We start from the raw sequence: 24,190 nt of genomic DNA on the forward strand, positions 1-24,190 counted from the left end.
CCTCCCTCTGCCCTCTTTCCCCCCCTCCCTCTGCCCTCTTTCCCCCCCTCCCTCTGCCCTCTTTCCCCCCCTCCCTCTGCCCTCTTTCCCCCCCCTCCCTCTGCCCTCTTTCCCCCCCCTCCCTCTGCCCTCTTTCCCCCCCCTCCCTCTGCCCTCTTTCCCCCCCTCCCTCTGCCCTCTTTCCCCCCCTCCCTCTGCCCTCTTTCCCCCCCTCCCTCTGCCCTCTTTCCCCCCCTCCCTCTGCCCTCTTTCCCCCCCTCCCTCTGCCCTCTTTCCCCCCCTCCCTCTGCCCTCTTTCCCCCCCTCCCTCTGCCCTCTTTCCCCCCCTCCCTCTGCCCTCTTTCCCCCCCTCCCTCTGCCCTCTTTCCCCCCCTCCCTCTGCCCTCTTTCCCCCCCTCCCTCTGCCCTCTTTCCCCCCCTCCCTCTGCCCTCTTTCCCCCCCTCCCTCTGCCCTCTTTCCCCCCCTCCCTCTGCCCTCTTTCCCCCCCTCCCTCTGCCCTCTTTCCCCCCCTCCCTCTGCCCTCTTTCCCCCCCTCCCTCTGCCCTCTTTCCCCCCCTCCCTCTGCCCTCTTTCCCCCCCTCCCTCTGCCCTCTTTCCCCCCCTCCCTCTGCCCTCTTTCCCCCCCTCCCTCTGCCCTCTTTCCCCCCCTCCCTCTGCCCTCTTTCCCCCCCTCCCTCTGCCCTCTTTCCCCCCCCTCCCTCTGCCCTCTTTCCCCCCCCTCCCTCTGCCCTCTTTTCCCCCCCTCCCTCTGCCCTCTTTTCCCCCCCTCCCTCTGCCCTCTTTCCCCCCCTCCCTCTGCCCTCTTTCCCCCCCTCCCTCTGCCCTCTTTCCCCCCCTCCCTCTGCCCTCTTTCCCCCCCTCCCTCTGCCCTCTTTCCCCCCCTCCCTCTGCCCTCTTTCCCCCCCTCCCTCTGCCCTCTTTCCCCCCCTCCCTCTGCCCTCTTTCCCCCCCTCCCTCTGCCCTCTTTCCCCCCCTCCCTCTGCCCTCTTTCCCCCCCTCCCTCTGCCCTCTTTCCCCCCCTCCCTCTGCCCTCTTTCCCCCCCCTCCCTCTGCCCTCTTTCCCCCCCTCCCTCTGCCCTCTTTCCCCCCCCTCCCTCTGCCCTCTTTCCCCCCCTCCCTCTGCCCTCTTTCCCCCCCTCCCTCTGCCCTCTTTCCCCCCCTCCCTCTGCCCTCTTTCCCCCCCTCCCTCTGCCCTCTTTCCCCCCCTCCCTCTGCCCTCTTTCCCCCCCTCCCTCTGCCCTCTTTCCCCCCCTCCCTCTGCCCTCTTTCCCCCCCTCCCTCTGCCCTCTTTCCCCCCCTCCCTCTGCCCTCTTTCCCCCCCTCCCTCTGCCCTCTTTCCCCCCTCCCTCTGCCCTCTTTCCCCCCCTCCCTCTGCCCTCTTTCCCCCCCTCCCTCTGCCCTCTTTCCCCCCCTCCCTCTGCCCTCTTTCCCCCCCTCCCTCTGCCCTCTTTCCCCCCCTCCCTCTGCCCTCTTTCCCCCCCTCCCTCTGCCCTCTTTCCCCCCCTCCCTCTGCCCTCTTTTCCCCCCCTCCCTCTGCCCTCTTTCCCCCCCCCTCCCTCTGCCCTCTTTCCCCCCCCCCCTCCCTCTGCCCTCTTTCCCCCCCCCTCCCTCTGCCCTCTTTCCCCCCCCCTCCCTCTGCCCTCTTCCCCCCCCCTCCCTCTGCCCTCTTTCCCCCCCCCTCCCTCTGCCCTCTTTCCCCCCCCCTCCCTCTGCCCTCTTTCCCCCCCCCTCCCTCTGCCCTCTTTCCCCCCCCCTCCCTCTGCCCTCTTTCCCCCCCCCCTCCCTCTGCCCTCTTCCCCCCCCCCTCCCTCTGCCCTCTCCCCCCATCTCTCTCTCTCCCCCCATCTCTCTCTCTCCCCCCTTCTCTCTCTCTCTCCCCCGCTCTTTTCCTTCTCCCTCCCCCTCAGAAGGCCGCGAAAATGTTTGTGTAGATAATCAGTGATATTCTAGGCAAAAGTCCCAGGGATAACCCAAAAGCCCAAATAGCAGTCTCAATCTCGAGCAGCAGCTTCACACGATTCGGCCCCATTTCCGGCTTCCTCGTCTATTGTATGGTGCATGCGTGACTGGATCGAGCGTGCGTGTGTGGAAAGGGGCGGAGAAGGACACAAACGTTCATGCACATAATCACTGATGGTATAGCACCTTTCACATCTTCAGTATGTACTAAAACGCTTCACAGCCAATGAGGTGCTTTCGAAGTACAATCACTGCTGTAATGTAGGGAAACGGGATGGACAATTTGCGCACAGCCAAGTTCTACAAACAGTAATGAGATAAATGGCCAGATAATCAGTGTTCGTAATGTTTGTTGAGGGATAAATGTTATCCAGAGATTCATGGTTTGAATGAGCTACAAACTGCTGAACAGCAAACTGTTAAATATAAAAGATTAATAGAGAGTTGATACTGAAGCATTAAAATGGGGAAAAAATGTATAACTAGTAGAAGGATGAAAAAATAGCGAGAGGCAAACAGAAGTGGAAAAATAGAGATTGAGAGAAAAGCATTTATTGCCCATCCTACTTGCCTTGAATGTGACTTCTGGCAATTGATACAACTGTGTGGCTTGCTAGCCTTTATCAGAGGCCATTAAGTGTTAACCATTTAGTGGCATTTTTCGGCCAGACCATGTAGGCAGCTTATTTCAGTCCTGAGGAAGGGTCTTAGACCTGAAAGATTGACTGACCGACTTCTGTTTTTCCACAGTTGCTGCCTGACTTGCTGAGTATTTCCAGCTTTTTTTATTTGTGTAAGGCAGGTTCCTTTTGTGAATGGTATTGGTGAACCAGTTGGGTTTTTACAATAATCCAGCACCATTTGTTTTGGTGCCAGTTCACAAATCATACATAGAATCCAACCTCCCAGCTTGCCATGGTGGGATTTGAACTCCCAATAGGTTGCTAGTCCAGTACACTACTGTACCCTGGGTCTGAGAGTCCCAAGAGGAGGATAAATAGGTTACCACCATTGGTCCAGAACCCCCCCTCTTTCTTCTCTTTCCCCGCCCCACCCCGCCCATCAGCACGGTTCTGATGATCATTTCTAACATTTCTGTTATTGGATTTCCAACATTTGCCATTTTTTCTCTTTGTACTGTAGAACACTGCATCTTTAAGGAACATTATTTTTAGTACTTTTCTTAGTCTCAGTTACTTGCAAGGAAAATACTAAGTGAAAGTTGCAATATCCCTGTTGTAAATGTTTATTGAAATCCATTGCCCCAAATGTGAATTTCTGCAAGCAATTTTTTCATTGAATTCATGCTTAAAAAGTTATTTATATATTATTACAGTTTCTACTTACTGACAAGTTTCACTCCTTGATCAACCCCCAACTACACACAGATCGCTGATTGGTTAATTTAAAATGTCTGAAACAGCCTGGAAATTGACAAGGTGATCATTGCAAGTGGGATACTGCACCTTTTTTGCTTTTGTTTTGGGCAGTGCCAACCCACCAGTTATTGACTTTTCCATTATTGGAATGAATTGAAGTGAGAAATGACTGATATAGATCTGGAAACTAGCGTGTTTTCCTGAAAATACTCTACTGTCAAATTCGATGTGTAAAGAAGACATGCATTTTATTTAAAGAAACAAGCTGAAACCACCGGATATAGCTACTGAAGAGAAATGTGCAATGCAGTGAAGTGGGCTTCTTTTGTGCGCAGTAACATTTATTTCACTTTAATGGCTGAGTATAGAAAATTGTATTTTAATTAACCCTTCGTAGAATTGAGACAAACGGTATTTAATGCTGGATCATGTAACTTTGTAAAATGGGATTATAGTTTTTGAACTGGGTGAACATTGGAGGTTTTGTTCAGACTACTTTGTAGTTTGGTGTTGATGGATGAACTGTTTTGTGCTCTAATAAATGCGGAGGAGTAATCTAGGTAAATGAGGTGGGTGTGTTTTTTTGAGGGGGGCGTTTTGGTTGAGGGGAAATGTTGCCTGGCAAATAACATTTCACCTGTACAATCTCCACAGTGATTTTAATATTTTCAGATTTTAAAATGTTAATCTAATTTGCATTGTTCACATTAATTTATACAGCTGTCCCAATATTGAAGAGTGTCTTATGCAGATTTTGTAGTGCACCTCCTCTGAGTTTCAGTTCTAGCTGTATGTAGTAATATAGAAGAGCTCCAATAAACTGTTGGCAAGTTTCAGAACACACACAAAAGGACAGTCCTTGTTTATACTGCGCATTATTAAAATGGCTCTGTTGGTCACCAGAGGTTTTGTCCTCCTGTAATCAGATATTTAGTCTACTCATACCAGTATACTCACTCAGCTTGTTTAGCGTATTGGTACCAATATGATATGGGAGAAAGAAGATTGCATGTGCTTTAATGTGTGATGAACCTTAATCCATCACTTCAAGTTGTTTCACCACTACCAGTTCTTTACCCTAATGTTGTACAGTTTAAAATGCTAATTCCAACCACAACCTGAAGTTGTCTAGCTGCTGCATTGCTAGCTGCTTTTCCACAGTTCAAGTGACATAATTCATAATGTTCACATGCTCACCATTACACCTCATTGAAATTAAAGAGGCAGCACTGCATAACACTCTTCAGTTGCCCTGTTTTATTCTGTTTAATGTGATGCGCACACTTAAGACTGCTTTGTTCCAATTACAAGTTCCTGATTTGGAGAATGTGCTTTACAGATTCGTCATTGTGGTCTTTGATAATTTGCAGCAGACTGTCCCACTATAGTATCCTTAAATTTAGCTGTAAACGTGGATAATGGTAGCCAATAGAAAACCAGTTACTGCAAAGTTTGAGACAGCGTTATGATTTCTTGCATCCAATTCCCAGCGAGAGTCACTCAAAAGTGGTCAGGGATGAGATCGCCTTCCTTCCTTCCTTCATTCCCTCTCTCCCATTGCCATGGCTGAGATCAGCTGCATTTTTATTTTTAAGGGGTATTTGTTTCCTACCTTTACTAGGTGTATGTGTGAGTCATGTATCAGCCAGCAACAATCTGACTTTTGGGCCTTTGTCAATGCAACTCTGAAACTAGTACAGAATGGAGGCTCTGTAATGGTTCAGAGGTAAAGTCATGGGTAGATTTTCAACTTGCCACCCAGATGTAAAACTGCCGTTGTAGATCAACCTTCTGTTAGAGAAACCGCCTGATTTTCACTTGGCGTGAAATCAATGGAAATGTAAATCAGGCGGTTTCTATACAGGTGGCAGATTCTCAACATCAGCTGTGTGCCTGGGTGGCAAGTTGAACATCTATCCCCTGTCTCCCAAGGCGTATCAACCAGTCCTAGGTTAAATCCCCATTTGTGCTGTGTTAATTGATCTTGGCTGGGAGCCAGTAAGGAAACTATAATTGGCTTCTGAAACAAATCCAGTTATTTGTAATATACAAAGGCCCCCCCCCCCCCCAGCAATCTCCTACTTACCAGGCATCCTTCCCTAGATGTTTTCCTGCCTGACAATCTGTCTGAAATCTGCTGAAAAATGTAAAAGCTGTCTTGCATTTAATTTCTGCAGGATCTCTGGGAAACTCGGGTTTCCCATTCGGAAATCCCTCTTTTCACCCCCCCCCCCCCCCCCCCCCCCCCCTTCCTGGCCCCATGTAAATTTCAGGGCCCCGAATGTCTGTTACTCATATCTTACTTATCTGACTCAATTTATTTAAAGTAAAGTGCTGGGTTCTGACCAGCTTGAAAAGCAATTAATCTATCTCACTTTGATTCTTAACAATTGGACTTTGTGGCCACACAGCTTCACCTTCGTAGCAGAATAATAATATTTTTGTAGTGCGTAGTATAATGTTTTTGTTTATCTTCTTACTCTCAGAATGGGGGATCTGCTAGATTCTATTAAATGAACAGTCTTGCATTATCTAAATAACACACATCCATTGCGCTCCAGAATGTCTCAATGTTACACGTGCAAAATGTTTTTTTTTAAAAAGAAAAAAAAAGCCAGTCAGTTTTTTTCCTGTTTGCCAGCTTCCAGAAATTCCAGCTACAATGGCAATTGGCTTCGAGTGTACAGTCAGCTAAAAATACATGGATTTGCCTATTTCAGCCAATTCCTGGGAATAATTGCCTTAAAATGACAGACCAAGTTGAATATAGCTCCATCTTTTCAGCTAAAGATCACAACTGTGGTCCATTACCTGTGAGCAAAGCCATGAGAGATCTGCCAGTTTTCATATAAACCGTGTATGATTGGATTGCTACAGATACTATAACCAGGACTGTTAACTTGATCCAGTTCATAAAGAAAGTACCTTAACAGCTGCAGATGTGCTTCTTGCAACTTTAAAAGATCTTACTTTTCACAGATTTAGTGGTACTTTCCAGTGTGCGAAAGATGTCCAGATTCAAGTTTGCACTCGTCTGGTTTGTATTTGACTCATATTTGGGGGTGGGGTGAGAAGGGAAGATGCTTAAATGCTTCACCCATAGGCCAGCAGCGTGATGGTCAATTTAGAACACACATTTCCTGCAGGATCCCTTAACAGGAAAAGGAAAACTACAAAGTATTTTTTGAGACCTGTGCAAGTTTCTGTTTAAACTTTGTACTTCACTTTGTGTTCTCAATGTCTGAAGCAACAGACCGCCATACAAGAGTAGTACAATGTAGTAACTTTCCCCCTTTTTTTTTAAATAGTTCAAGGACGATATATCCAAGCGATTCAAGACACAGCCAGAACAGCTTGTGCTAATATTTGCTGGAAAAATCCTTAAAGACCCAGACACACTTGCCCAGCATGGAATACAGGATGGGCTCACAGTTCACCTGGTTATCAAAACTCAAAACAGGTAATGTTCATTTGGAACACAAAACCAATAAGAAGCAGAGCAAGAGAGAATTGACAGGTCAAAGTACAATCAAAGGGTTTTGAAGAAATGTTCAAATTGTTAACGCGTATGTAAATTCTCTGTCCTGGAGCCAGTTCTGTTTTTCTATTTATAAAACCGTTCAACTTGAAAATTTCTCCATTGAGATGAAATAAGCTTTCATCATCCATCCCAATACCATATTAAAATAAAACTGATCAACACAAATCGAAGCTGAGAGCTTGCTTCCAAGTGTATTAATGAACAGTCCGTAATATTGAAAGTTGCTTCAGAGTTTGCATCTCAGTTGGACAGGAGATGTGATGGGTTGGCTGGAAAATGTTTAATTGATCCAACATCTTGTGATATGGTCACTTCTGATGACTTGCAGTATCTCAGTCACACTACTCATTATGACTGTATTATAGAATGATATACATAGAAGGCGGCTATTTGGCTCATCGTGCCTGTGAAGGAGCTATCCAATTAGTCACATTCCCCTGCTCTTCATACCCCATAGCCCTGGAAATTTTCTCCTTTGAGTATTTATTCAATTCCCTTTTGGAAGTTATTAGTGAATCTGTTTCCACCACCTTTTCAGGCAGTGCATTCCAGATCATCATAACTTGCTATGTAAAGAAAGGTTTCCTTCTGTCATCTCTGATTCTTTTGCTAATTATCTTAAATCTGTGTCCTCTGGTTACCACCCCTTTTGCCACTGGAAAGTTTCTGCTTATTTACTCTCATCAAAACCCTTCATGATTCTGAACACCTTTTATCAAATCTCTCTTTAACCGTCTTGGCTCTAAGGAGAACAATCCCAGTTTCTCTATAGTCTTTCCACGTAACTGAAGTCCTTCATCCCATGCTAGTAAATCTCCTCTGCACCCTATCCAAGGTCTTGACATCCATCCAAAAGTGTGATGCCCAGAATTGGCCACAATACTCTAGCTGGGGCCTAACCAGTGTGTTATAAAAGTTTTGCATAACTCCCTTGTTTTTTTTCCTCTCTGTCTCTAATAATAGAGCCAAGGATCCAGTATGCCTTTTTAACATCCTTCTCCAGTTGTCCTGTCGCCTTCAAAGACGTGTACATACACACCTAGGTCTCTCTGATCCTGCAACCTCTTTAAAATTGTACCATTTAATTTATAATGCCTGTCCTTGTTCTTCATACCAAAATGAAAAGCTTCACACATCTTTGTTCAATTTCCTCTGCCATGTGGCTGCCCATTTCACCAGTCTACATCCTCATGAACTCTTACTATCCTCTTCATTGTTTACTACATTTATGAGTTTCATGTCATCTGCATAAGAACATAACATAAGAAATAGGAGCAGGAGTAGACCATTTGGCCCCTGGAGCCAGCTCTGCCATTTAATAAGATCATGGCTGATCTGATCATGGACTCAGCTCCACTTCCCTGCCTGCTCCTCTTAACCCTTTATTCCTTTATTGCTCAAAAATCTGTCTATCACCATCTCAAATATATTCACTGACCCCACTTCCACAGCTCTCTGGGGCAGAGAATTCCACAGATTTACAACTCTGAGTGAAGAAATTCCTCCTCATCTCAGTTTTAAATTGGCGGCCCCTTATTCTAAGACTATGCCCCCTAGTTTTAGTTTCCCCTATGAATGGAAATATTCTCTTTGCATCCACCTTGTCGAGCCCCCTCATTATCTTATATGTTTCAATAAGATCACCTCTCATTCTTCTAAACTCCAATGAGTATAGGCCCAACCTACTCAACCTATCTTCATAAGTCAACCCTCTCATCTCTGGAATCAACCTAGTGAACCTTCTCTGAACAGCCTCCAATGCAAGTATATCCTTCCTTAAATACAGAGACCAAAACTGTACAGCCACAACACAGTACTCTAGGTGTGTCCTCACCAATACCGTGTATAGTTGTAGCAGGACTTCTCTGCTTTTATACTCTATCCCCCTTGCAATAAAGGCCAATATTCCATTTGCCTTCCTGATTACTTGCTGTCCTTGCATACTAACTTTTTGTGTTTCATGCGCAAGGACCCCCAGGCCCCTCTGCACTGCAGCACTTCGCAATTTTTCTCCATTTAAATTATAATTTGCTTTTCTATTATTTTTGCCAAAGTGGATAATCTCACATTTTCCCACATTATACTCCATCTGCCAAATTTTTGCCCACTCACTTAGCCTGTTTATATCCCTTTGCGGTTTTCTTGTGCCCTCCTCGCAATTTGCTCTCCCACCCATCTTTGTATCATCAGCAAACTTGGCTACATTACATTCTGTCCCTTCATCCAAGTCATTAATATAGATTGTAAATAGTTGAGGCTCCAGCACCGATCCCTGCGGCACCCCACTAGTTACTGTTTGCCAAAAATGACCCATTTATCCTGACTCTCTGTTTTCTGTTAGTTAGCCAATCCTCTGTCCTCTCCCAATCCCGTGAACTTTTATCTTGTGCAGCAACCTTATATTTGGCACCTTATTGAATGCCTTCTAGAAATCCAAATACACCACATCCATTGGTTTTCCCCCTTATCCGTCCTGCTCGTTACATTCTCAAAGAACTCCAGTAAATTTGTCAAACATGATTTCCCTTTCATAAAACTGTTAACTTGGCTTGATTGCATCATGCTTTTCCAAATGTCCTGCTACTGCTTCCTTAATAATGGACTCCAGCATTTTCCCAATGACAGATGTTACGCTAACTGGTCTATAGTTTCCCGATTTCTGTCTGCCTCCTTTTTTAAATAGGGGCATTACATTTGCGGTTTTCCAATCCGCTGGGACCTCCCCAGAATCTAGGGAATTTCGGTAGATTACAACCAATGCATCCACTATCTCTCTGCAGCCACTTCTTTTAAAACCCTAGGCTGCAAGGGGACTGACTTGTCCACCTTTAGTCCCAGTATTTTAGCGAGTACTACTTCTTTAGTGATTGTATTAAGTTCATCCCTCCCGATAGCCCCTTGATTATCCACTATTGGGATGTTTTTAGTGTTTTCTACCATCTACCGTGAAGACCGAAACAAAATATTTGCCATTTCCCTGTTCCCCATCATTAATTCCCCAGTCTCATCCTCTAACTTTAGCCACTCTCTTCCTTTTTATGTACGTGTAGAAACACTTTCTATCTTAGATTTTCGTGCTGGTTTGCTTTCATAATCTATCTTCCCTCTCTTTGAAATTATGCCCTGTATTATCCAAGTCTTAAGTTATTAATACATCTCAAAAAGAGCAGTGGTCCCAACACTGACCCTTTGGGGACACCACTGTATACTTCCCTCCACTCACTACTACTCTCTACTTTCTGTCCCGTAGCCAATTTTATATGCACACGCCACCGCCCCTTTAATCCCATGGGCTTCAATTTTGTGAACACATCTTTTATGTGGTACTTCATCAAACACCTTTTGAAAGTCCATATACACAACATCAATTGCACGAGCTTCATTAACCTCGTTTGCAAAGCTGAGCACCGACTGACCAAAGGGTAAGATAAGATGACCTTGCTTTTTAGCCCCTCTTCCATTATCAGTGTTGGACACCATATGTGAATACACAAATTGTGTGGTTTATTTGAGATGCACAGAGCAGTTTAAACTTCTGGAATACAGATCATTAGTGCTGGGGTAAGATTTAAAAAAAAACATGTAGATCTTTTGTTACCTGAAATGGGGTAGACACTGACCTTTCATCTCTGGCATTTAGGTTCAAATCCAATCCAATTTTCCAACAGTTTATCGACTCTGGATCAGTTCCTATGGACTGGAGGGTAGCTAATGTAACACCACTTTTTAAAAAAAAAAGGTGGGAGGGAGAAAACGGGTAATTATAGACCGGTTAGCCTGACATCAGTGGTGGGGAAAATGTTGGAATCAATCATTAAGGATGAAATAGCAGCGCATTTGGAAAGCAGTGATAGGATTAGTCCAAGTCAGCATGGATTTATGAAGGGGAAATCCTGCTTGACAAATCTTCTGGAATCTTTTGAGGATGTAACTAGTAGAGTAGACAGGGGAGAGAGAACCAGTGGATGTGTGTATTTGGACTTTCAAAAGGCTTTTGACAAGAGATTGGTGTGCAAAATCAAAGCACATGGTATTGGGGGTAATATACTGACGTGGATAGAGAACTGGTTGGCAGAGAGGAAGCAGAGAGTCGGGATTAACGGGTCCTTTTCAGAATGGTAGGCAGTGACTAGTGGAGTGCCGTAGGGCTCAGTGCTGGGACCCCAGCTCTTTACAGTATATATTAATGATTTAGATGATGGAATTGAGTGTAATATCTCCAAGTTTGCAGATGACACTAAACTGGGTGGCGGTGTGAGCTGTGAGGAGGATGCTAAGAGACTGCAGGGTGATTTGGACAGGTTAGGCGAGTCGACAAATACATGGCAGATGCAGTATAATGTGGATAAATGTGAGGTTATCCACTTTGGTGGCAAAAACACGAAGGCAGAATATTATCTGAATGGTGGCAGATTAGGAAAAGGGGAGGTGCAGCGAGACCTGGGTGTCATGGTTCATCAGTCATTGAAGGTTGGCATGCAGGTACAGCAGGCGGTGAAGAAGGCAAATGGTATGTTGGCCTTAATAGCAAGTGGATTTGAGTATAGGAGCAGGGAAGTCTTACTGCAATTGTACAGGGCCTTGGTGAGGCCCCACCTGGAATATTGTGTTCAGTTTTGGTCGTCTAATCTGAGGAAGGGCGTTCTTGCTATTGAGGGAGTGCAGCGAAGGTTCATCAGACTGATTCCAGGGCTGGCTGGACTGACATGTGAGGAGAGACTGGATCAACTGGGCCTTTATACACTGGAGTTTTAGAAGGATGAGAGGGGATCTCATAGAAACATATAAGATTCTGACTGGACTGGACAGGTTACATGAGGGAAGAATGTTTCTGATGTTGGGGCAGTCCAGAACCAGGGGACACAGTCTTGGGATAAGGGGCAGGCCGCTTGGGACTGAGATGAGGAGAAACTTCTTCACTCAGAGTTGTTAACCTGTGGAATTCCCTGCCGCAGAGAGTTGTTGATGCCAGTTCATTGGATATATTCAAGAGAGAGTTAGAAATGGCCCTTGCGGCTAAAGGGATCAAGGGGTAGGGAGAGAAAGCAGGAAAGGGGTACTGAAGGAATGATCAGCCATGATCTTATTGAATGGTGGTGCAGGCTCGAAGGGCCTGCACCTATTTTCTATGTTTCTATGTTTGATGGAATGAAAGTGTCTGCTAACACTAGAGGTACTACCAGAAATGAGTTGAACACTCAACTGCTAGTGGGCATGAGCTCAAAACGCACAACTTATAATTTGACACTAAATTGGTAATCTCACTCGGTCACCGGTGTGGGAAATGGAAAAAGTATCTTGCTGGTATAGTAGGAGAAGCTCTTATGATGGGACTGAGGCAGAGTGGAGCTTCACTCTGTATTTTATACCTGACCTGATGTGCTTGATGCTGAGACTGACTGCCTGAGATGTGTTGTTTTTCACACTCCAGCACTAACATCCTTTACTTTGATCAACATAAAAATTTCATATTCCCAAAAAAGTCAATAGAATGGCTCTAAATCTTTCTCATTTTAATTGTTAAGGCCTCCGGAGCAGCAGAGGCAGCCTGACGCCCAAAGCAACCCTACTACTTCAGCACCATCTAGCAGTACAGCCTCAACCACCACCAACAGCCTTGGTAAGTGTTATCAGTAGAAAGTTAAACTGGTATCCAATGGGGCTGCCTACCTATCTGGTTTGCTGGCCTGAGTACTGAGAGCCTTTTCAGTACTCAAGTCCTGACTGTATTTCCAAACTTCCTTTCCCCTGCCATACAACTGTTTAGTTTGACGATGCTTTGAATTACTATCTTCCTTCCTCTCCATACACTGTTCCTTGGCAATGATAACTATTAGGTGACCTGCTCTCATGTCAGTGTTGCCCTGTAGTCTTTTAGTAGGAGATTGGTCCAGGATGACCAAGTCTTTTCTTTGCTCTGCTCTCAAGAGGAATTTATTTGCATATTTACTCATGGCCATGAAAAAAGCAGGGGTGGATTTCCAGACTGGGTGTGGAGGGAAGGAAAAGAGCCGGTGATCTGAAGGGATGGTGGGCGGGGGTTCGGTGATCGGAGGGGTGCTGTGGGAGAGTAAAGAGAGTTAACCTTGTTGGGCCTGGAGCAAACATTCCTGCTCCTCCTGCCCAGAAGCAGTGCTGTAACTGTACTTGCCTCATGGATCTGGCCTTTCTCTCCTTTTTGGGACTCCGGAGCCCTAGGAAACCTGGCCTCCATGGGTGTAAAAAAAAATTAAAATTCTGTTAAAATGGACGTACCCAGCCTCATTAAAAAGATTTTATTAACCAACCTGTCTCCTGAGTGCGCATTGGTCGTCCGCCCCCAACCTGCCTCTGTTAAAACCGGAAGTGGGAGGGTTGGAGGCAGGTTGGGGTTTGGATTGAGATTTAAATTCTTTTTTTACTTCCTACCAGCCCCCAACACACCCACCCTTTGGGGTTAAAATTTCCCCCAGTATCGCTGACAATGCTGCACTCTCAGTACTGCATAGAAATGTCAGCCCTGATTATGTGCTCAAGTCTCTGGAGTGGAATTTGAACCCATGATCTTCTGAGGGGGCGTTGCCACTGATCCAAGGCTGACACCGGAGTGTTAAATCTCCCTCTGTACAGTTACTCTCCTTTATGGAATGAAATGGATGTTATGTCAGGCTCCAAGGTGGTGGTGTGTATATATTTATCTAAATGCATGAAGGGAATGCACTGCACACATAGGTACTTGGCAATACTTAAAAGTTACTATTTCCTTCAAATGAATTGCCACTCTGAACCTAGTGCTGCTGGCTTCACCCAATACTGCTATACCATCTCCAAAAGTAAACTGTAGAAGTTACCGTTTGTTCCCCAAAACATAAAGGAGAAACGCATAATTTATACATTAAGCTATGTTCTTTTCATTGTGATCTGTAATGTGCAGCATATTTCTTTCAATTAAGAAAATTCAGAACCACACAACTTGTATTTATATAGTACCTTTAACATAGTAAAACGTCCTAAGGTGCTTCACAGGAGTGTATTATAAGGCAAAAAATTTGACACTGAGTCATAGAAGGAGAAATTAGGGCAGGTGACCAAAAGCTTGGTCAAAGAGGTAAGTTTTAAGAACATAAGAAATAGGAGCAGGAGAAGGCCATACAGCCCCTCGAGCTCGAGCCTGCTCTGCCATTTAATATGATCATGGCTGATCCGATCATGGACTCCGGTCCACTTCCCTGCCCTCTCTCCATAGCCCCTTATCCCCATATCATTTAAGAAACTGTCTATTTCTGCCTTAAATTTATTCAATGCCCCAGCTTCCACAGCTCTCTGAGGCAGCGAATTACACACATCTACAACCCTCAGAGAAAAAATTTCTCCTCATCTCAGTTTTAAATGGGCGGCCCCTTATTGTAAGATTATGCCCTCTAGTTCTAGTCTCCCCTGTCAGCGGAAACATCCTCTCTGCATCTACCTTGTCAAGCCTCCTCATAATCTTGTATGTTTCGATAAGATCACATTTCATTCTTTTGAATTCCAATGAGTAGAGGCCCAACCTACTCAACCTTTCCTCATAAATCAACCCCCTCATCTCTGAAATCAACCTTGTGGACCTTCTCTGAATTGCCTCCAAAGCAAGTATATTCTTTCGTAAATATGGAAACCAAAACTGCACACAGTATTCCAGGTGTGGCCTCACCAATACCTTTATATAGCTGTAGTAAGATTTCCCTGCTTTTATACTCCATCCCCCTTTGCAATAAAGGCCAAGATTCCATTGGCTTTCCTGATCACTTGCTGTACCTGCACACTAACTTTTTATGTTTCATGCACAAGTACCCCCAGGTCCCACTGTACTGCAGCACTTTGCAATCATTTTCCATTTAAATAATAACTTGCTCTTTGATTTTTTTTCTGCCAAAGTGCATGACCTCACACTTTCCAACATTATACTCCATCTGCCCAATTTTTGCCCGCTCACTTAGCCTGTCTATGTCCTTTTGCAGATTTTGTGTATTCTCCTCACACATTGCTTTTCCTCCCATCTTTGTATCGTCGGCAAACTTGGCTACGTTACACTCAGTCCCTTCCTCCAAGTTGTTAATATAGATTGTAAATAGTTGGGGTCCCAGCACTGATCCCTGCGGCACCCCACTGGTTACTGATTGCCAACCCAAGAATGAACCATTTATCCCGACTCTCTGTTTTCTGTTCGTTAGCCAATCCTCTATCCATGCTAATATACTAACCCAACCCCGTGATCTTTTATCTTGTGCAGTAACCTTTTATGTGGCACCTTGTCAAATGCCTTCTGGAAGTCCAAATACACTCCATCCCCTGGTTCCCCTTGACCCATCCTGTTTGTTACATCCTCAAAGAATTCCAGCAAATTTGTCAAACATGACTTCCCCTTCATAAATCCTCCTTTAAGGAATGCCTTAAAGGAGAAAAGAGAGGCAGAGAGGTTTAGGCAGGGAATTCCAGAGCTTAGGACCGAGGCAACGGAAAGTATGGCCACCAATGGTTGAGAGATTGTAATGGGGGATGCTCGAGGGCAAAATTAGAGGAGTGCAGATATCTCTGGGTGGGGGTGTGTTGTGGGTCTGGAGGAGATTACAGAAATAGGGAGGGGCAAGGCCATGAAGGGACTTGAAAATTAGGTTGCGAATTCTGAAATCGAGGCTTTGCTTAGCGGACACCAATGTAGGTCAGTGAGCATGGGTGAATGGGACTTGGTGTGAGTTAGGACATGGGAAACCGAGCTTTGGGTGATCTCAAGTTTACATAGAGTAGAACATGGGAGGCCAGCCAGGAGTGTGTTGGAATAGTCAAGTCTAGAGGTTAACAAAGGCATGGATGAGGGTTTCAGCAGCGGATGAACTGAGGCAAGGGCAAAGACGGGCGATGTTACGGAGGCGTAAATAGGCGATCTTAGTTATGCAGTGGATATGTGGTCGGAAGTTCATTTCGGGGTCAAATATGACACTAAGGTTGCGAACAGTGTGGTTCAGCCTCAGACAGATGTTGGGGAGCGGAATGAAGTCAGTGGCTGGGGAACTGAGTTTGTGATGGAAGTCAAAAACAATGGCTTCAGTCTTAATATTTAATTGGGGAACATTTCTGAAGCAGAGACCTGGGAGGAGTCACCTGCCCACTTGTTTAGCCAAGGAATAGGGCATAATCCAGTCACATCTTTTAAGACGGAGGTGGTGTGCATGTTAGAAGAACATTTTTAAGTTCAGTACAACTTCAAATGCATGTACACTTCCTCCTTTTCATCCCTCCTGTTCTGAATGCAGCGAGTTCAGGTTGGAGAGATTTCTACAAGTTTGGGGAGGAGGGGTGTTTGTTCCTTTGTGTGTAAGCCTAGACAATGATTGCCTTTGGACTACTCAACTGAAAGCTCTTGCATGCATGCACATTCTACTCTCACCTGGTGTTGATCCATGCAACAGCTTCCAGCAAAGTTTATTGGTTAGCTATTGGGTGTGGACATTCTGGCTGTATAGCTTTCCCCTTTCCCTTGGATATCTGAGGCTAACTGTAGCACCTGCAGTGGTGCTGAAGTTGGCTTTAAAATAAATTAATTTAGCATGTTTTTGTTTTGAAGTAGTTATTTGAAGCATTTGGTGTGGCGTGTTCCACCACTACCCTAATGTCTTGTCTGTTCCAGGTGGATTGGGAGGACTTGCAGGTTTGAGCAGTTTGGGATTGAATTCATCCAACTTCATGGAGTTACAGAGTCAGATGCAGCGCCAACTAATGTCGAATCCAGAGATGATGTCTCAGATCATGGAAAACCCCTTTGTGCAGAATATGCTGTCAAATCCAGACATGATGAGACAGTTAATAGTGACTAATCCACAGATGCAGCAGTTGATCCAGCGAAACCCAGAGATTAGTCACATGCTCAATAACCCAGACATAATGAGACAAGTAAGTTTAAAAAGAGCAAATGGAGAGATCATAAAATGTTCCATTTTGTTTAAACATGTCCTGCAAAGTTGCATTGCAAAAACTACTCTGTTCTTTCGGAAGCAAGAAATTGAAGTTTCCTCCCCAAGGTGGCAATGAGTTGAGGTGTTGCATGAAAACTTATAGAATTCCGAAAGAGAAAGGTAGGAGAAACAGGCATGATGGCTGAATTGCCTCTTCTCTTTCTGCGTTCTTTTTTGTAAGCCTGGTTTAATGCAATGACTACTTGTTTTCAAATGCTTTTGGACCTCTGCTGAGCTTTTAAGTTTTTTAACTAAATTTATGTAGTGCTGTGTGAAAGATCTTATGCTTAATAGATGACATGCAATCAAAACGTTTTAAAATGGTGTTTTCTTTCTCAGCCTGTGTATTGTTTTAAACATAATTTTAGACAAAACTAAATTCTGTGCCTTCAGAGCTGATAATTAACATATTTTGAATCTTTTTTCAGACTTGCATTCTACATTGTGTGCACTATTGTTCTCTGCCTGGTAAGTTTAAAAAATATCTTCCTTTTTGAACTAGACTTTGGAGCTTGCCCGAAACCCAGCTATGATGCAGGAAATGATGCGGAACCAAGATCGAGCACTTAGCAACCTAGAAAGTATTCCAGGCGGTTACAATGCCTTGAGACGAATGTACACTGACATCCAGGAGCCAATGTTGAATGCTGCCCAAGAACAGGTGGGTGGGCAATCAATGTCAATCCTTCACCAAAAGACAATCTTAATGGTATCCTGTTCCAGTTCACTGTCCTAATTGGGTTGACAATGAACCTTTTTAGGAAAATCTGTAATGGTGTCCTAATTCAGTGAACAACATTTTTGTTTTATAAAGGCACTCACTGTCGTGTATATATATTTGAACCCTACTACTGGAAACTGACCAGATTTTTAAAATACTTGTGTTACAATATGGATTAAACGATTTATAGTGGAATCTGGAGGCCTACCCCAGTAGCTACTAATTTGTATATACTCTTAAAGTAAATTTACAAATTTATATCTTTAAATGGCACTTAGTTCTTATTGCACATTTTACATTCTTTTTCATTTTGATTATACACATGCTTACTTTTTATTATTTATTTGATTTATTAAAAGGAAAGTATTTTTCTTTGTTTTTCCCTCATGCTTCTGTGAATGCCAACAAATACAGGAGGATCAGTGATTTGTCTTCTGATATGAATTATATCTGCATTTTGTTTGGTTGACATTCAAATGCAGACACTGTAAATTCCAGCAAATAGAGATTGCATAGACTCATCAGATCATTGGAAGCATTTCCTGAAGCAAAAAGGTTTGTACTTACTAGGTCATTTGAATCCAAGTTGGATGAAGATATAGGTTATGTATTTATAATACAGTTTCAAGGAAGTTTTCTCCTTTCAGAGTTCTTGGTCTCAGACTCTTCCGTGCTCGATAGTTACATAGCGGATGAGTCTAAACTTTGTTCACAAAAGTGAGCAAACTCCCTTTAACCTGAATTATAAATCAATATTTACTCTCCCTGACCTTTCCCCTCCCCTTCCACCCATCCCAGTCTCTGGCCTAAGGATTAGAGATACGTTATAACCTACTTAATGCCTTGTTTTTTGTGTTAGTGCAAAAGCTGCATCGCATTATTATAAACTGTAATATAACTGGGGCAAGTGACGTGCGATCACCTCCAAGAGGTGGCCACATACTGGCTGCAGTATATCTGCTACATGTGAATGTTTCAAATTTCATATTTAAGCTCTGTGGCGTTAGCTCTTTGCTAACTTACAAAAAAAATAAGTGATGTTAGTCTGTGATTGGAGCTCTGCTTTGTACATGTCTGTTGGCATGCATGGGTGGAGCTTTGTTTTGCATGATCAATGAGTGATGGGGACCAGCAGCTAAATTTGGTGCATCAGTTGCCACCGATCTAAAGTGGGTACTGGTGTATAATGATGTCTACCTGCAGTATAATGGTGCATAACATAATTAATTGATGTTTAAATTGCAGTTCTATTTATGCAATCCACTATTAACAATGACTGTTCCTTTTTGATTAGTGATTCGAACATAGGAACAGGAATAGGGCATTGAGCCCCTCGAGCATGTTCCGCCATTTAGTGAGATCATGGCTGATCTGCGACCTAACTCCATATACCCACCTTTGGTTGATATCCCTGAACACCCTTAGTTAACAAAATGCTATCAATCCCCAAATTTAAAATTATCAATCAAGCATCAATTGCTGTTTGCGGAAGAGAGTTCCAAACTTCTACCACCCTTTGTATGTAGAAGTGTTTCCAAATTTCACTCCTGGAAGGTCTGGCTCTAATTTTTAGATTATGCCCCTTAGTCCTAGAATCCCCAACCAATGGAAATAGTTTCTCTCTCTCTACTGTATCTGTTACCCTTAATATCTTAAAAACTTTGATCAGATCACCCCTTAATGTTCTAAATTCTAGGCAATACAAGCCTAATTTGTGTAATCTCTTCTTGTAACTTAGCCCTTGAAGTCCGGGTATCATTCTGATAAGCCTACGCTGCACTCCCTCTAAGGCCAATATATCCTTCTGAAGGTGTGGTGCCCAGAATTGCTCACACTACACCAGGTGTGGTCGAACCAGGGTTTTGTATAGCTGCAGCAGAACTTCATAGACTCATAGACATTTACAGCATGGAAGGAGGCCATTTTGGCCCATTGTGTCCGCACCGGCTGACAGAGCTATCCAGCCTAATCCCACTTTCCTGCTCTTGGTCCGTAGCCCTGCAGGTTACAGCACTTCAAGTGCACATCCAAGTACATTATAAATTTTCTGCCTCCAGCACCCTTTCAAGCAGTGACTTACAGACCACCACCACCCTCTGGGTGAAACAAATTCCCCTCAAATCCTCTCTACACCTCCTACCAATTACTTTAAATCTATGCCCCCTGGTTGTTGACCCCTCTGCTAAGGGAAATAGGACCTTCCTATCTACTCTATATAGGCCCCTCATAATGTTAGACACCTCATTAAGGTCCCCCCTCAGCTTCCTCTGTTCCAAAGAAAACAAACCCAACTATCCAATCTATCCTCATAGCTAAAATTCTCCAGAACAGGAAACATCCTCGTAAATCTCCCCTATACCCTCTCCAGTGTAATAACATCTTTCTTGTAATGTGGTGACAGAACTGCACGCAGTACTCTAGCTGTGGCTTAACTGGTGTTTTATATAGTTTAAGCATAACCTCCCTGCTCTTGTATTCTATGCCTCAGCTAATAAATGGAAGTATTCCGTATGTCGTCTTAACCACCCTATCTTCCTAGCCTGCTACCTTCCGGGATCTGTGGATATGCACTCCAAGGTCCCTTTGTTCCTCTACACGTCTGTGTCCTACCATTTATTGTGTATTCCCTTGCCTTGTTAGCCCTCCCCAAATGCATTACCTCACCCTTCTCCGGATTGAGTTCCATTTGCCACTGTTCCGTGCACCTGACTAGTTCATATCTTTCTGCAGGCTGCAGCTTTCTTCTTCATTATCAACCCTTCTTCATTATCAACCACACAGCCGATTTTAGTATCATCTGCAAACTTCTACCCCCTTGTCTTCTAGTTCTCTAGATATAAAGGCCAGCATTCCATTAGTCTTTTTAATTATTTTCTGTACCCTTTCGTGATATTTTAATGATCTATGCACCTGGACCCTCATGTCTCTTTGGACCTCCACTGTTTTTAGCTTTTCACGATTTAGAAAATACCCTGTTCTATCCTTTTTAGGTCCAAAGTGGATGATCTCACATTTGCCTACATTGAAATCCATTTGCCAGTTTTGCTCATTCACTTAACCTGTCGATATCACTTTGTAATTTTATGCTTTCATCTACACTGCCTACAATGCCACCTATCTTTGTGTCATCGGCAGGTTTGGATAAATGACTTTCTATGCCTTCATCTAAGTCATTAATAAATACTGTGAATAGTTGAGGCCCCAACACCGATTCCTGCGGGACACCACAGGATTTGAGTGTCTACCCATTATCCCTACTGCTGCCGCTCAGCCAATTTCCTAACCAAGTCAATAATTTGCCCTCAATTCTGTGGGCTTCTACCTTAGTTAACAGTCTCTTATGTGGGACTTTATCAAATGTCTTCTGGAAGTCCATATAAATAACATCCATCGACATTCCCCTGTCTACTACATTAGTCACCTCCTCTCAAAATTTAATCAAGTATGTCAGGCATGTCCTCCCTTTCATAAATCCATGCTGACTCTCTCTGATCAACTGAAAATTTTCGAGATGTTGACTCAACCTATCCTTAATTATAGACTCTACCAATTTCCAGACGACAGATGTTAGGCTAACTGGTCTATAATTCCCTGGTTTCCCCCTCTCACCATTCTTAAATAGTGGAGTGACATGTGCAATTTTCCAATCAAAAGGAACGGTTCCTGAATTGAGAGAACTTTGGAAGTTTATAGTTGGGGCATCTGTAACGTTCTCACCCATATCCTTTTAAAACCCTGGGATAGAAACCATCTGGCCCTGGGGATTTGTTACTCATAATGCCACTATTTTCTTCATTACTGTTATTTTGCTTAGGCTAATTTTATTGAGTCCCTGTCCCTGATTTATTATTAGTTTCCTTGGGATTTTTGGCATACTATCCTCTTCCTCTACTGTAAATACTGATGCAAAGTAATTATTCAGCATGTCTGGCATTTCCTTAGATTATTGACAATGTCACCGCTTTCAGATTTTAAGGGGCCAAAGCTGCTCCTGACTATCCTCTTTCTGCTAATATAATTGTAAAAATTCTGTGTTGATTTTGATATCTCTTGGAAGCTTCTTTTCATACTCCCTTTTTGTAGCTCTTACTATCTGTTTTGTAACCCTTTGCAGTTCTTTGTATCTTTCCTATTTGTCAGGATCTGTGCTATTTATTGCATTTTTATATGCTTTTACTTGTACTTTTATGCTGTCCCTTAGCTCTTTAGTCGTCCATGGCGCTTTTTTTTGGCAAGTAGAGCTCTTGCCGATCTGGTATAAACTGGTTCTATATCACCTTAAGTTCTTTTTTGAACATCTCTCACTGATGATCTGTTGTTTTACCCATTAACAGATTTTCCCTGTTTATTGTGGACAGTCTCTGTCTCGTCTCTTTTGAAATCAGCCTTGCCCAAATCTAGAATCTTAGTAGCTGTTTTGCATTTCTCCCTTTCAAACACTATGTTGAACTCATGTTATGATCGCTAATGGATAAATGTTCACGCATCGTTAGGCTGTTAACTAAATCTGGTTCATTACATAGAAACATAGAAAGTAGGTGCAGGAGTAGGCCATTCGGCCCTTCTAGCCTGCACCACCATTCAATGAGTTCATGGCTGAACATTCAACTTCAGTACCCCATTCCTGCTTTCTCGCCATACCCCTTGATCCCCCTAGTAGTAAGGACCTCATCTAACTCCTTTTTGAATATATTTAGTGAATTGGCCTCAACAACTTTCTGTGGTAGAGAATTCCACAGGTTCACCACTCTCTGGGTGAAGAAGTTCCTCCGCATCTCGGTCCTAAATGGCTTACCCCTTATCCTTAGACTGTGACCTCTGGTTCTGGACTTCCCCAACATTGGGAACATTCTTCCTGCATCTAACCTGTCTAAACCCGTCAGAATTTTAAATGTTTCTATGAGGTCCCCTCTCATTCTTCTGAACTCCAGTGAATACAAGCCCAGTTGATCCAGTCTTTCTTGATAGGTCAGTCCCGCCATCCCGGGAATCAGTCTGGTGAACCTTCGCTGCACTCCCTCAATAGCAAGAATGTCCTTCCTCAGGTTAGGAAACCAAAACTGTACACAATACTCCAGGTGTAGCCTCACCAATGCCCTGTACAACTGTAGCAACACCTCCCTGCCCCTGTACTCAAATCCCCTTGCTATGAAGGCCAACATGCCATTTGCTTTCTTAACCGCCTGCTGTACCTGCATGCCAACCTTCAATGACTGATGTACCATGACACCCAGGTCTCTTTGCACCTCCCCTTTTCCTAATCTGTCACCATTCAGATAATAGTCTGTGTCTCTGTTTTTACCACCAAAGTGGATAACCTCACATTTATCCACATTATACTTCATCTGCCATGCATTTGCCCACTCACTGAACCTATCCAAGTCGCTCTGCAGCCTCACAGCATCCTCCTCGCAGCTCACAATGCCACCCAACTTAGTGTCATCCGCAAATTTGGAGATACTACATTTAATCCCCTCATCTAAATCATTAATGTACAGTGTAAACAGCTGGGGCCCCAGCACAGAACCTTGCGGTACCCCACTAGTCACTGCCTGCCATTCTGAAAAGTACCCATTTACTCCTACTCTTTGCTTCCTGTCTGACAACCAGTTCTCAATCCATGTCAGCACACTACCCCCAATCCCATGTGCTCTAACTTTGCACATCAATCTCTTGTGTGGGACCTTGTCGAACGCCTTCTGAAAGTCCAAATATACCACATCAACTGGTTCTCCCTCGTCCACTCTACTGGAAACATCCTCAAAAAATTCCAGAAGATTTGTCGAGCATGATTTCCCTTTCACAAATCCATGCTGACTTGGACCTATCATGTCACCTCTTTCCAAATGCACTGCTATGACATCCTTAATAATTGATTCCATCATTTTACCCACTACCGATGTCAGGCTGACCGGTCTATAATTCCCTGTTTTCTCTCTCCCTCTCCCTCCTTTTTTAAAAAGTGGGATTACATTGGCTACCCTCCATTCTATAGGAACTGATCCAGAGTCAATGGAATGTTGGAAAATGACTGTCAATGCATCCACTATTTCCAAGGCCACCTCCTTAAGTACTCTGGGATGCAGTCCATCAGGCCCTGGGGATTTATCGGCCTTCAATCCCATCAATTTCCCCAACACAATTTCCCGGCTAATAAGGATTTCCCTCAGTTCCTCCTCCTTACTAGACCCCCCGACCCCTTTTATAACACATTACTAAATCTAATATAGCACGGCCCTTGTTGCCTCTGAGACATATTGTTGTAGGAAACTGTCCTGGACGCAAGAAATTTACTACCTATCTGACAGGTGCTCGTCTGCTTATTCCAATCTATATGAAAGTTAAAATCCCCCATTAAAACCACTCTACCTTTGCTACACGCTTGTCTAATCACTGCATTTATACAATCTAGCACTTCACAGCTGCTACCAGGGGGCCTATGCACAACTCCTACTGCAGTCTTAAATCTTTTCCTATTTCTTAATTCCTTAATTCTACCCATAAAGTCTCCACTGCCGGCTTACCTCTCGTTATATCCTTTTATCATTGAAATTATTTCTTCCTTAATCACTAAGGCTAATCCAACTCCTTTGCCATTTTCCCTATCTTTCCTGTAAA

General features: G+C 43.9%; 1 protein-coding gene across 2 annotated transcripts in view; it reads left to right on the plus strand.

Annotated features, from left to right (window-relative positions):
- LOC139265437 (ubiquilin-1-like) overlaps positions 1 to 24,190 on the plus strand; it is a 94,208-nt gene that overhangs the window by 38,110 nt on the left and 31,908 nt on the right. For both annotated transcript variants that reach the window (XM_070882455.1, XM_070882446.1), the window contains exons 2-5: positions 6,648 to 6,799; positions 12,406 to 12,500; positions 16,527 to 16,789; positions 17,354 to 17,512. In XM_070882455.1, the coding sequence (XP_070738556.1) occupies positions 6,648 to 6,799; positions 12,406 to 12,500; positions 16,527 to 16,789; positions 17,354 to 17,512 (669 nt within the window). The remainder of the gene's footprint in view (positions 1 to 6,647; positions 6,800 to 12,405; positions 12,501 to 16,526; positions 16,790 to 17,353; positions 17,513 to 24,190) is intronic.

Source organism: Pristiophorus japonicus, chromosome 1 (assembly GCF_044704955.1).
Source record: "Pristiophorus japonicus isolate sPriJap1 chromosome 1, sPriJap1.hap1, whole genome shotgun sequence".
Classification (NCBI taxonomy): Eukaryota; Metazoa; Chordata; class Chondrichthyes; family Pristiophoridae; genus Pristiophorus; species Pristiophorus japonicus.